This window comes from Globicephala melas, chromosome 3 (assembly GCF_963455315.2).
Source record: "Globicephala melas chromosome 3, mGloMel1.2, whole genome shotgun sequence".
Classification (NCBI taxonomy): Eukaryota; Metazoa; Chordata; class Mammalia; order Artiodactyla; family Delphinidae; genus Globicephala; species Globicephala melas.
The window spans coordinates 77445653-77460167 of NC_083316.1; the positions used below are offsets into that span (position 1 = coordinate 77445653).

At 41.5% G+C, this 14515-nt stretch overlaps 1 protein-coding gene across 3 annotated transcripts in view; it reads right to left on the bottom strand.

The window, feature by feature from the left end:
- The window catches only part of PCSK1 (proprotein convertase subtilisin/kexin type 1), a 43327-nt gene that overhangs the window by 14011 nt on the left and 14801 nt on the right, over positions 1 to 14515 (bottom strand). For all 3 annotated transcript variants that reach the window (XM_060296029.1, XM_030848191.2, XM_060296030.1), the window contains 4 exons: positions 12709 to 12797; positions 9894 to 10066; positions 8665 to 8877; positions 6076 to 6176 (listed from right to left, as the gene is read on the bottom strand). In XM_060296029.1, the coding sequence (XP_060152012.1) occupies positions 6076 to 6176; positions 8665 to 8877; positions 9894 to 10066; positions 12709 to 12797 (576 nt within the window). The remainder of the gene's footprint in view (positions 1 to 6075; positions 6177 to 8664; positions 8878 to 9893; positions 10067 to 12708; positions 12798 to 14515) is intronic.

Here is a 14515-nt window from a genome sequence, read left to right on the forward strand (position 1 = left end):
TGCAGTCAAGGACTCAGGCCTTCCTCCCCCATCAAGCTTTTCCCATATTTACATTCTTAGGCCCTGCGCCTTCGTGCCTAGGTCTCCTTATCTGAGGCCTTGGGCAAAGCTCTTCTTCAGGCCCTCAGCCAAGGCCTCCTAATGGGGGAGGAGAAGGAACCTCGAAGATACTTCTCCCCACTCTGACTCAGTACCCAGTACTTCTCCACTCCGAGCCTTCCCCCTCACCCCACCCCACCCCAGAGTCCATAAAGCTACCAGAGCCTTCTGTTGCGGCTTCCTCAACAGTGAGACAACCCCCATGTCCATGCTTTCACCTGACCATCAGCTGGTGCACCTTTCCATGGGGGAAAATGGAATAGGGAGAGTCAGTGTTTTCTCTGGTTTTAGACTCTGGCCTTTACCATCACAGTAAGTGATGAAAGGCTTAACTCTTTCATTTTTGGTCTGTTGCTTTAAAGCTACCCTGACCCCTGGCAGCTCAATATGCTTTCTCTCTGCTCAGCTGAGCTCCTGACAAACAGCACAGAGAGTGACTGATAAAGGCCTGAACCTACTGAATCAAAATATCTGAGGGCAGGGCATGATTTTCTATGTATATTGGAAAGAAACTGTCTAGGCAGTTTTATGTTATACCTAAAATAATAGGAGTTGGAAGAAAGAATACAAGCATATAACTAATTAAGACAATTAGGGGTCAGAATAGGGAGTAATAGAAGGCACATTAAATTATATTCTACTGCCAAAGACCCGTGTGATCTTAAGCAAAGCACTTCATCTCCCTGGGCCTGAGTGGACTCATCTATAAGATGAGTGGTTGAGTATGACAATCTTGAAAATTCCATATTATTCAGAGCTCCAGTCTGCCCAATACCATACATACTTCATTGTAGATCTTGTTTCCACATTGGCCATCCCACACGGAGGAATAATTAACTAGCTGAGCAGAAGTGGCTTATTTTCTGAAAGTGGAAACTAGTTCTGGCCTATATGGCACTTTATTGAAATTCTTGCTTCCAGTCTTTTAAAGGGAGTTTTAGGTAAAAGCCTCTTATCAAGGGGGTCTCTGGGCAACACACCAATTTCCCACTTGGACTCTCAGTGCGGGCGTGTGTGTGTGTGTGTGTGTGTGTGTGTGTGTGTGTGTGTGTGTGTGTGTGTGTGTGTGTGTGTGTGTGTGTGTAGGTTGGGATGAGGATATGTAGTAAGGAGGCATGGTCTTGATAATCATGATAATCGAACACAAAGCAGATTTTCTACATTTCTACAGTTAGAGAATTGTTTTTTATTTAGTTGCAGATTTTGTTTTTTAATTTTCTTTTACCTATTCTTTGCAAAATATTCAAAGAGGCTTCATTGTCATGCAATTAGGAAAATTAAGCCTATTTTTCATTTGAGTGAGTGCATTTGGTAAATGAAAAGGAGCTTCTAACAATAGTGCATCTCATTCCTGACAGTCTTCCTCTGTTAATTAGCAACTCACTCCTCAGTGGCATCCAGAATAATTAAATTTTTTAAAAATTACATTGGGTTGCTAATCAAGGCTGTGTTTATAGAAAATAAGGGCTTTGGAATTAAACACTGAAATTAAGCATTGCTTCTAATTAGAAGAGTGTAGGTAAAGTAATCTGGAGACAAAACTCTAAGGGGAAAAATCTCAAAGGCTACGTGGGTTAGCCTCTAATCACAATTAGATAAGCCTAGATGTTGAAGATTTTCTAACCTAGAGACTTTCCAACATTTCACAATCCACTGAGTCAAGGATTTCTTTGATGTGATTTATCCAAAGGTTTCACGCAACTTTGAAAGTCCGTTTCCCATCCTCTAACCTTTAATGAAAACAGAAGATTGGTTCATCTGTTTGTTTAATACCTCCAAAGATGTGAAGGGATTCAATGCTTCACTTTTTGTTCTTTATTAAAAATTATTCTGATTCTTTGCTCTCCCCTCAAAAGACAGGTTACTGTCTGCCATCTTTCTTAAGTATAATAGTACCACAGGCATTTATCCAAGGAATTCCTGTCTCTTAGTGTGTGTGTGTGTGTGTGTGTGTGTGTGTGTGTGCGTTTGTGTATTATTTATAATATATATATATATATTTCCAGGATATGCCTATTAAGTATCCTAATGGGCATCTTTACAGTCACAGCCCAGTGAGATTGTAGGAAAATACAGTTGTAAGGTAACCCTTCATAGCAGCTGTTTCTCAAATTTTGGCTAAGGTAACTACCAGCATAAACATTGCCTGGAATATCAGAAACTTCTGAATCTGAATCACTGGCCGTTGGACCCGGGAATCTGCAAACTAAATAAACACCCAAGGTGATGACTGTATGCTGGTGTTTGAGAAACACTCTTTTAGGGAAGGAAAGTATTCCTCTGTACATTTGCCCCAGAAACTATTCTTTGAGCCAGAAATCATTCTTTCTCCTTCCCTCTCCTCTTCCCTTTCCCCAGAGTCCCATATTTAATGCAGCATAGTGAGTAATATGCATGACAGGAGCCTTTTATTCAGAACTCATAAATATGAGTTAAGATGTTTATCAGTCTCAATCTTCTTAACTCCTCTTTCTTTGAGGGGATGAACTTTCCCCTCCCTCACAGGACTATAGGAGGCAGTGTCCCGTAGCTGCTGGTAGTACAGGCTTTGGGGTCAGACAGACCTAAGTTTGAATCTTTTGTGGGAACTTGGTTACATTTCTCAACCTCTCTAAGTCTCAGTTTCTTCCTTAGTAAAATGCAATTAATAATTTCTGTGTCACAAGACTGTTGTAAGGATTAGAGTTGGTCTTGTATATAAAGAGGTTAGCACAGTGTCCGGCCATGGTAAGAGGCTGATAAATACTGAATGTTATTATCCTTGATAAATTTAGCCCAGAGTTGTTCTTCAGTCTCCATAGTTGTTCCTTGAGGAGAAGCACATGGTTAAATGATTCTTCCAATCTTGATTGTCTAGGGACTCTTCTAGAAATTCTGGCATTCAGATTTTCTGAAATAGTCATTTGGGTATAGACAATTGAATGGAGCTAAGAAAACTGCCCAGTTGAGAACAGACATCCCAATAATCTGTATGTACTTTGGCAGGAAGTTTATGAATGTTAAGATAGATTATGGCCATCTTACTGATGATTGAATCAAAACGAAAAGAATTAAATTCTTATTACATGCACCAGGGAGATCATAGACTCTTAATGTCTCTTAAATCGTGAGCAGTGTGAGAATCTGATGGAACCTACAAACCATTCCCCCCAAAATGCCAGACACGCACTCCCAAACATTTCTGCATCTAGTTTCAAAGAAGTTCATGGACCCCACGTATTTCATAACAATCCATGGAGCCCCTGCTTTATACATAGTCCATTAGGAATTAACTGAGATTAATAAGGCTAGATCATTCTTAATCACTTTCTCCTTATACAGAAATAGAAGGTTTGAAATTTTAGAAGTCAGAGATTACACTTTTAAAATTTCAGTTCTTGGTCAAAATAACATTACATCTGTTCAGCTAGATGGGTGTTTCTACTATTCTGGTCACTAGACAAGGATGGGCTAGGTCTGGCTAGTTACATTTGCATGCGTCTGATAGGTGTTGGGTAGGGAAGACAAGATTTTAAGGATGGTTTTCTTTTAAAAGCTCCCTGGAGCTAAAAGCTTGTATCCTAAAATCATAAATATCATGATCTTGTTTCACTACGTGTGTATAACTACTTGCCTTTATAGGACCTTATTTCTTTCACTCTGGACCTCTTACCACCAACCTCAGCAATTCATGTTAGATGATCTCTATATGCTGATACCTTCAGTTTCAAGCTGGAGGATTTTGTAAAGGGAAAAGGTTCAAAAAAAAATGATCTGATCTGACCCTTCCATTCTATAGATGATAAATTGAGCCCTCTTAATTTGCCTAAGGTCACATAGCTAGTGATACGCCTAGAACTTGAAGCCAGGTGTTCCTTGCACTTTTCACTGCTTAGATTATCTTTCCTCATATTTGGTTTGGGTCTGCTGATGCCAGTCAAAGCTTGTGTCTTTAGACTTTGCCCTCTGTCCATCCCCTTCCTGTTACAACTGGACTCAGATTCTGAACATAGCTTTTCTGTTGGATTCAAGAGCTTCAGATTTCCCTGTTTCTGATCGGGCATCTGGATTTGCTCTTCCTTTATCAGTATCTTTCCAGCCCCTCCAAGTAGGTAGACTCTTGATACAAGCCTTACTAGGCCTATCTTTCTTAGCCGCTGTGGCCATTGCATAACTGAGATACCAGGGACTAAACCACAACTCCACAGGAGGCTCCAGGGCTCCTGGAACAATGCTGGACTCTCCTCAGCAGCTGCAGGGCTTTTCCAGCTATGGCCCGGGCCAAGGAGTTCAGTTCTTCTACTACTGTGAACCTCACCTCATCTACTGAACCTGACATGAAGGAACTGCTTTGTCCTCTCTGTAGAGAATATGGATGTTCTTCTAAGATAACTTCCTTATTAGGAAGGATAATAGTAATTTACAAGTTTTAACACGTCCTCTATCATGCAACCATGCACCTGACTTAACATTTAAAGATTTCTCACCACACAACATCGGAACATTTTTTCCTCTGTATTAAGTATTAGACTATTGAATAACTATTATGAAGGGAAAAATGTTGCTAAACCTCTTTTTGGTAACATACACTAAAATAAATTCCAGGGGGATTTAGAACATAAATATGGTTAAAGAACCATAATAAAAGACATATAAATAAATGTGTATATAATTTGGAGTTGTAAAGATTTTTCTGAGCATAAAAAGGAAAAAAAGCTTAAAGAGACTAACAAAGATAACCGTATACATATTAACTTCATTACATTAAAAATTACATGTAAGTAAAATTAAAAGGTAAATGTCAAACTAACCAAGCATTAGTAGCTTTTCTAACTAAGGCCATAAAATAAAATCAAGGTCATAAACAGTCACAGATGATAAATGGCAAAAGAATATAAAATATTGAGCTTCATTAGTAATGAAATAAAAGCATATAGAGATGAGATGCCATTTTCACCTAACAAAGTAGCAGACATTTTAAAAGATAATAAAAGTAGGTTTGATCAGGGTTTAGGAAACTGGCACTCTCACACATATACTGCTGGTGGGAATACAAAATGGTACCATCTTTATCAACAGTAACTTGTCAATATGTATCAAAATCATTAAAACATGCATGCCCTTTGACCCCAAAATTCCAATCGTGTTTATCTTAAGGAAATTATCAGAAATGATAACTGATATCTATGGACAAGGGTGTTTGAGCATGAAATGGCCTTAATAAAATTTGCATTTATATAATGGTATACTACAAAAAGATAAAAGTTCTGTTTTTAATTCTCATGTCCCCTGATGTGTTATATCAGCTCTAGGGTGGGGCTTATATAATCTAAAAAAAAAGGATGTTTTTTAAACTTATTATTCCTAACACTACCCACAGGAAATTATCTGGACAAAGTCCTTCTTGGTGGGAATAAACAGAAGTGAGAAGGCCTTATAGCTGAGTGGTAGGAGGACTGGGGAGGACTGAGTGGGAGGAGAGCATGAGTTTTTTTAAAGCCAAGGAAGATTGATTTAGATATGAGAAAGTGCTCTTAATATAGGTGGATTAAAAAATTTACAAAATAGGGCTTCCCTGGTGGCGCAGTGGTTGAGCGTCTGCCTGTCGATGCAGGGGATACGGGTTCGTGCCCCAGTCCGGGAGGATCCCACATGCCACGGAGCGGCTGGGCCCGTGAGCCATGGCCGCTGAGCCTGCGCGTCCGGAGCCTGTGCTCCGCAACGGGAGAGGCCACAACAGTGAGAGGCCCGGGTACCGCAAAAAAAAAAAAAAAAAGAAAAAAAAAAATTACAAAACAGTGTGTGAATTAAGATTCCAATGTTGCAAGATAAGTGTGTGTATTAAATCTACATTGAGATGTTGACAGGAAGAGAGCTTATTTTTTATTATTTTTTGTAGTTTTCCACTGTAACCATATATTCAGAAAAAATATATATGCTATGACAAAGAAGGAGAAACAGCTTTTTACAGGTGATTAGACGCATTCTGGGCCTTACTTTGCTTCCAGGGCCAGAGCGAAGATGCCAGCAGCCAGGGGTGCTGAGGCAGAGGTGCCTGTGTGGGTCTCTGTGCAGTCGTTGTGCAGGTCAGCACTCGTCTGAGGGGCACCAGGAAAGAAAGAAACATGGGAGAACATGTGAGGAGTGTGATCGTGTCCCCGGGGGTTAGCCCTACCGAGGGCTGCATCTGTTAGGATCAGGAAGCCCAGCTGATTCGATTCCCTACTTCCTCCTCTAAACTACAGGCGGATGTTTGCCATCTGCTGATGTTTTAGCTCACTCTCCTCTATATGCAACTTGTCTATAATTCTGGCATCAGAATGCCTTTTTCTGGGGATGAAGTCCTCCCACTATGAATTTTTTTTCTCTTCTGAGATTCCCAAATGAAATGCTGTCTGTAAGAAAGGGAGTGTTTCAAAATCACGGTGAATCATGCTGGCCCATTAATCATCAGGTCCATTGTGTTTGGCCTGGCATATTTAGAAGGTTTGCCTCAGGCACAATTCCCTTTTGCCTTCAGATTGACATTTGACTGCCTCTTCAGCACCAGGAGGTAAAGCCATCCTGATCTGGGCCTCTTGAACTATTTGCACAAAACGTGTCTAGTGTGTGGTTTGCACTCACTGTTGACGTAATCTGATGGCCATGAGTTAGTGTCACATTTGTACTTTGATGAACATGGCGAGTTTTTCAAATGAAAGTGTGCTGGACTTAGATCTGGGCTCAAATTCTAAACCTGCCACTCAGTAGATGTGTCCCATGGGCAAGCCACTTGGTTTCCCCATCTGTCAAATGAGGTTGATATTTCTTGACTCCTATTCTGAGGCTGAAATGAGATCCTGTCTGTGAAAGCATTTTCACACAATGTGATTGCACATAAGGAATTACCCAGGCTAATTTTAGCTTAGTGAAGAGGTTGCTGAGATGAAGGGAAGAAACCAGAGAGACTTCCAATTAGTCTGCCTGAGGACCACAGTGGTGTTGGTTGAACAAGTACCTGGGCCAAAGGATTACTAACAAGACACCCACCCAGGCTCTCACACTATGATTTTTAGCTAGAGATTTCAAGGTGTGGGAGGGAGGTGCAAAAAAACCAGTTTGTTCTATTATCACCTCCTTTGGCTTCCCACTTGGAGTCGCTGAATATCTCAAGTTCTGGTAGCCCTGTTCCTCTGGGGGCTGCGGAAGCAAGGTTGCCCTTTTTACCTGTTGACGCAAGTAAGCCCCAGAGATGACTGTGCTGAGGAAGAGGTTTGCGTAAGACAAAGGCTATGTTAGTGCAACTGTCTCAAATAGAATCCACCAGCTGTCTCTTCTATGGCTCATTTACTTAAGGAGGGATCTTTACAAAGATGGAAATTCTTCCTCCTGCTTCACAGAGTGGCTCAGATGAGGGACCGTCTATGAAATGGTGACTCTGAAATGGACCACAGGCCATTTTTTGAAAAGCCACTCTGAACACCCACAGGGTCATCAAGAACCAGGGGCTGTGAATGCAAGTGGGGCACATGTCTGGTAGGCTCCTTTACAGCAGGGTATAAGATATACCTGCCGTAAAGAACCCCTAGGTAGAATGTTACTGTCTCTTTGAGTAATTGAAGATGTGGGCACGAGAGGTAGGCCAGGGCTTCTAAGTTGAGACCATAGTTTTACTGTCTAAACTAGAGTAGGTTGCAGAAACAGGGAGTTCCGGAAGAGTGATCCTGCGTGAAGATCGTAGTTCTGACAGTTTTGTTGAGATGCCATTAATATGAATTTTACACACATTCCAAAGGCTAATTATTAGGCAGGTTACCCACAATCTAATTGGATCATGACCTGGTTTTTTACTGAGATTAGGCTCTACATACTTTAGCTGGTTGGTTCTTTCTGTGTCAGGAATTAAGTTTGAGGCTTTCAATTCTTAAATGAAAAGAAGTGCCTCTCTTTGTTCTCAGAGCCCCCGAATGGGCCTTCATCATCATGCCCTTGAAGGGAAATCCAATAATTGCCCTTGGCAGTCTGACTCATGGAAACGAAGGCACAGCCACGCGGGGGCTGGAGATGTTCTCTGAGCATATAACCTTCCTAAGCTCCTTATTTGGATGCTGAGAAGTTCACCTCAGGGGAAATTTAGACTGTTATTTTCCTGTAGGTCGTCCATCCTTAGGAGACATAGCCAGTGTATGCTCTGTATTTTTATCATCTGCTAAAGGGCAAGTCAGACATTTTCCCTGCTATTAAAGGATCAACAAGTACAAGGGTGATAAAGCTCCAACAGCCCTAAAATCTCCTTTAAGGCTGTTTTCAGGGAGGCATCACACAAGCTGAACAGACATTTGGAGTCTCGGCCATATGTAATGACAGATTGGTGGCTTCTCAGGGCTGAGTTTAAAAATGACTGAGAGGCGACATCATTTTGGCAGAAGCATCATTATGCCCGGGAGAGAAAACTTCCCAATATATACCCACCCTTCAAGTGAGCAAAGTGTGAGTCTCCCCAGCTGAGACATGAAGCTTAAGCAAATCGGTTTGACCAAAGGATCCTTCTGAAGGCGAGCCGTGTTCTCCTACCTAAGCAGAGAGAGTTAGACAAAAGCAACCTACGATTCGCTGGTCGGTGTAATCCCCGCTGCTGTACGAGGTGGCCAGCGTAGAGGAGCACTTCTCAGCGTACCAGGGGGATAGGCCTTGCTGCGAGGCACTGCTGATGGAGATGGTGTAGATACTGTCCGTGTACCCATCACAGTCACAGTTATCTCCCTGACGCCCCCCATTCCCAGAAGCCCAGACGAAGATAGAGCCCTTTCCTTGTCTCCCCTAAAGGAAAAGCCAAAACATATCACGTCTATTATCATCACTGGGGTCACTGTCACATCCCAATAAAATCCCCAACAAATATATAAATACATGCATGAAGTTCTCAGAAACAGTAATTTGGAGTCTGTTTCAACTCCAGGTCCTCCAGCATCGATACTGGAACTCTCGCGAGACTGTATGTTATAAGCCACTGAGCTCTGGTGCTGCCAGCCCTCCTCCATCTGGGCCCTCTCTGGGATGGCGCTGAGTGAGGACTTTTCTCTTTTTTCTTTATTATGTGGATTCATAATCTGGCCTTCAGCACTCACTCGAATTTCTTCACTGTTCCCTTGGCTTATGTCACTACGCTTGAATCTTTGAACTTCCTTTCTTTCTGCTTGAATCTTCTGGCTGACTGATAGAATGACAAAATCAGGCATTATTCAGATCTGCTTTGCAGCTGCATTAAAAGGGACTCTTCAATTGAATGGAACTCGTCAAGGCTACCCTTTCTATGAGTTTTCAATTTGTGCTCTCCAAAATTCCTACTTTTGTTTCATCCTGTGCAGAACGAGGCCTTAGAATCCTGGCAAGAATGCACTCAACCCCAGTGACAGAGAAACACAACCAAGGCACAAGTATTCATCAGGCACGTGCAGAGAGGGAGGTGGCACATTGCTATATTTAAGGATGCATTTTCAGAGTATTTGAAAGAAGTCTGGGTAGTAGTTTACCTCATGTAGAAATCCAAAAGCAGCAGGAAAATGAGAAAGGACATATCCAGAGTATTTTTGAAAGTAAATATTCTAAGACTAATGAATATCTGTTGAATGTCAGACCCAAATGGGGAAAACTTTCTTAACCCTTAACTTCCATCCCTTTTAAGGACGATTTGGCTCTCTAAATGCACTTCAAATCATAAACAATAACAAGAAGTTCACAACCATTTCTATGCATATAAACTAAGTGTCCTTCCCTTCTCCTCATATTCAAACAGTCAGGTTTCATTTCAAGTGGGTCTGTGTTAAGCATCTCACCTGTTTGACACCATATTCAAAAGCCTTCTGGGCTAGTCGGCCAGGCCCCTCCACAGTTTTCCCATCATCATTAGGGCCCCAGCTCGCACTGTAAATGTCCACATGTCCAGGATTAAATCCAATTGAGCTGGCTTCAATAGCATCCGTCACAATGCCATCGAGCATCCTTATCCCTGAACAGCAAAACAGACAAATACATATGCTGATGTCAGTGTGTACATGTAGAATGGCACGATGCTCTTAATATTCATTTTTTAAAGGACTCCCAAAAGAGTCAAAAATAGGTAACCAGTGTATGTCCCAAATGACTGTGACCCAGCTGCTAAAAGCACAGCAGGGAGATCAAGTCACCGCCTGCATAAGCTTCCTTATGTGCTGTGCTGTGCTGTGGCCATGGTTGTTGTCACTTACAAAATGTCTCCCCTCCCTCTGCTGCCCTGATAACCTGAAAATGACAGGATAGCTTTCAGAAAGAGGCATCAAACAGCTCTCTCTCAACATGCCTGCTCATGACTATACCATGAATGGCTGTGGCCTGGTCAGTGCCTTACAGAGGACTCTGTACGGGAAACCGTGCAGCTTGAAAAGATCTACTTACAATAGGAAGCTCACAAATAGGGAACAAACTCTTGTTTCTAAGCACTGATTAAAAATAACCCAGAGGCCATTCTTTCATGTGTTTGCTAAGAAACATTTTCAGGGAACATGCTTCCTTTTCTTCTAAATAATCTCAAGGATGAAATCATTGCCATGGATTTTACTCCTGAGGGGGAATCGGTTTTCATCAGGAGAAGGCAGATGCAGTGGCTCTATGCTTTCCAACAGGCTGTCACCCATCATCAGACTCATGTATTCAAGAGCCAGGAAGGCAAAAGCAATTTAGACGGATCCAGGCAGCTACCTGGTTATTCCTGGCTTCAGGCTAATGATGCAATGGAGTGCACAGCTTTATATTTTCACACTATTATTTACTATGGAGCTTGGGTAAAAGAACAGGTAGTTGACATGACTAGTAGAAGTTATATTTATTTAAAAAAAATTGTTTAAAATGCATTTAGGAGAAAAATCCCAGCTCTGCTATTTACTAGCTCTGTGATCTTGGGCAAGCCACTTAACTTCTATGTGCCTCAGTTTCTTCAGCTGTAAAATGCGGATGATAACAGCTCGTGTGCATTGAGGATATACTGTATGCGGCTACCATTGTACAGGCCTTAAACATATGAACTCATTTATCCTTATGACAACCATTTGAGGTGGGTGCTGTAATTCTCCCCATTTTACAGGGAGAGAGACTGTGGCCAGAGAGGGACAGGGACTTGCCCAAGGCCACACAACTTGCAGCTGGGAAGCTGGGACTTGAATCCCAGAAATCTGGCACTCAAATCCATCCTGTTAACTTCCAGGATGTGGATAATGTCTTGGAAGGTAAATGATGGACATACAGTAGGTGTGTTTTGGTTTCCTGGAGAATCTTGCCTTTGATTCCTCCTCTATAAAATGAAGGGATGAGATGATTCTCTCACAGACTATAGCTACTTAGTTCATCATTACTTAAAAGCGCATTCTTTTTCTAGGTGATTATGTAATTTGTGCTCCTGCCTCCATTTTCTTTAAATTAACATGGCATTTTGACGATGCTGGTATAAAGGAATCAAGAATGACCCTTAAAATCTAGGAGTGTGCTGTAATAGTGAGAGATGCATTCTATATGCTAGGATGTATATTTATTTGATTTCTGAAATGGAATACAAAGCCAGATTCAAGGTATACTCAGGTAGAGCTTAAAGGAGTTTTACTGTCATTGCCATGTTCTACAATGAATCGTTTTGTTGTGGTTTTAGAAAACAAACTAAATGCAAAATTCATAGTATAACCATGAAAGCCTGAGGCAGGGCTAGTGTGAAGAGGAGAGACAAGTGTTTTATTCTCTGTGAGCCCCTGCAGATCCACCCTGCACCCTTCTTCACAGGAACGTGGATGGCAGCAGTGGGTTCTTTTGTCTTCCCATTGGTTTCAGCCAACTGAAACAGCAGCAGGAGGTTTGGGGGTGAGGGGAGAGTGAGGTACTCATTCCTGGATCCCCCCTGCTTAGAAGCAACTCCATTGTTGTACTCATGGCCACAGCTCCTGTCCAGTGGCTGTCTCATGTGGTCACAGCTTTCTCTCTCCAGTTTCCATGACTACTCCCTCCCCTTGCTCCATTAAGTCTAAAGGTGGTAACATCTGCTTACATCAGTTAGTCTCTTGTTGGTTTCTTTTAGCTCTTGTAAATGGTTCCTTTATTAAATTGCCCTGATGGAACTTACCATATGCTTACCTATAAAGACACTGACTGAAACAACCAGAGATTCTAAATTTTTGCTACCACAGATAACCTTTGGCTCCTTACTATAAGAAGTATGTATTCTTTTTATTGTTTTTAACTGTTCTTTGTTATGAACTAAAGGACTACAGAATTGACAGGCAGGGAAAATCTTCGCCTAAATTTACCTCCTCCTCCTGTTCTCTTAGCAAGCACTCAATAACAAACTCTTCTAAATCAGAACACAGAGAAAATTAGATTTGCTTCAAAAGCTATTCAACATTTCCTTTTCCCACCCAACAAAGACGTATGGGCTATATTCAGCTATCATTTTCTAAGAATCCAGGTCAATTGATTTGCTTGCAAATCACATTCAAGTCGTGTAGCAAATTTTGCATGGAGTTCATTTCTTCCTCTGGTTTTTGCAAAGTCCCCCCACACCACCCCATTTACACCAGGTAATGCAAGACTCAAATTAAGGTGCAAAACTACAGGAACAACCCTTTGCTTTACCTCCAACTTTGGAATTGTATGCAACTCCGACCCCACACTTGTGATTATTTGCTTGCATGGCAATTTCTCCTGCACATCTGGTCCCATGTCTGAGGATTAGAAAATAGGATTTATAAAACGTAAATGAGGACAGGCATTGGTGTTGCATATGAATCCATGGTACATGGATATGTTAACTTTTTGTCAGGCTTGTTGCTGGTTTTCTTCCCATCGGTATTAGATGAAGTGTAGGTATCAGATGAAGGGAACACGTACTGGAGCCCAAGTATATGAGTTCAAGTTCTAGCTTCCGCCACAAACTAGTGATGTGACCTTGGGTAAGTTACTCGTCCTCAAAGAATTGTGACATCCCATAAAATATTGTATGCAGAACACTTAGGAAAGTGGCTGGTATATAGTAAGAACCCAGGAAGTGTTAGCTATTGATACCATCTCAAAGAAATGGTTTCTGTACCAGAATTTTGGTGTTAAAGTGACTCCTCACTTCCCCTCACTAGTGACTTCCTTGGATTAGTTTAACCTGTACAAGTCCTAGTAGGATGTGTAAAACAGAGCCCCCTCTCAAGCCCTCCTCTCCTCCTCTAACCATATACCAGACTAAAACATCTGAAGGTTTCCTGGTACCAAGAGGATTTTGAAATTTTAACAAGACACTACAGGCTATTTGGGAAACCAGGGTGCTCCTGCAACTCTGACTGGGACCAGAAACCTGAACAAGACTAGTTTTGCAACTAGGGACAATGAGGGTAATTTATGATTTCAGAGTGTTTGGGGAAAAAAAAAAAATCCATCTCTAAAACAGACCAAAGTCCACCATTAAAGTATCAATTCTGAAATTCTGGGGATAGTGATTGTCTTTTCCCATCACTTCCCTGACCTCAGGAGGGTCAATAAGTTGAGAGAAACTTTAATGTGAATTTGTTTACTTCATGACTTTATTCCATTGTGGAAGCTCCTGGGAGCAGCATGAAGGCTGTTAGTGCCTTGGAGGAGCCACTGACCAGATATGCTGACACAGAGGAAAAAAGAGGAAGGGTTAGCTCTGAGCAACTCTGTCAGCCAGCTCCCTTTGAACACTACTGTACTAGACATCAATTAATTTAGCCCAGCATGAAATATAAAAATCCTAAATTGACTGGGTCATTTAAAATAAGCCTGTTTCAATCCCTGGTCTGGGAAGATCCCACATGCCACAGAGCAACTAAGCCCGTGCACCATGACTACTGAGCCTGCACTCTAGAGCCCGTGAGCCACAACTACTGAGTCTGCATGCCTAGAGCCTGTGCTCTGCAACAAGAGAAACCACTGCAATGAGGAGCCTGCACCTTGCAACGAAGAGTAGCCTCCGCTCGCTGCAACTTGAGAAAGCCTGCGCGCAGCAACAAAGATCCAATGCAGCCAAAAATCAATACATTAATTAATTAATTTTTAAAAATTGCCATCTCTCAAACCACTAAAAAGAGTTAAAAAAATTCTAAATATTGATACTTGATTTATTTAATACTTGTATTATGAATTAAAGAAAGAATAATTCCTAAGGAAAAAAATAAAATAAGCCTGTTTCACTTATCTTTTTTTCCTAAAATACCAAAGATGATTTCCTGTTCTCCTTCCACTAAATGATGTTCCTCCTTTATGTTACTACTGGATAGGAGTCCTAAGTCAGAACAATGTAATTATCTTTAATTCACAGTCTTCCCTAATGTAGCAGGCACCCACTTCTTTTTGGTCTTCTAGCATTTCCCCCTTTTGGGAAGTGGCCCTCGCTCACTTCTTGTGATTCTCTATCATGAGGCTTGTCCTCCCA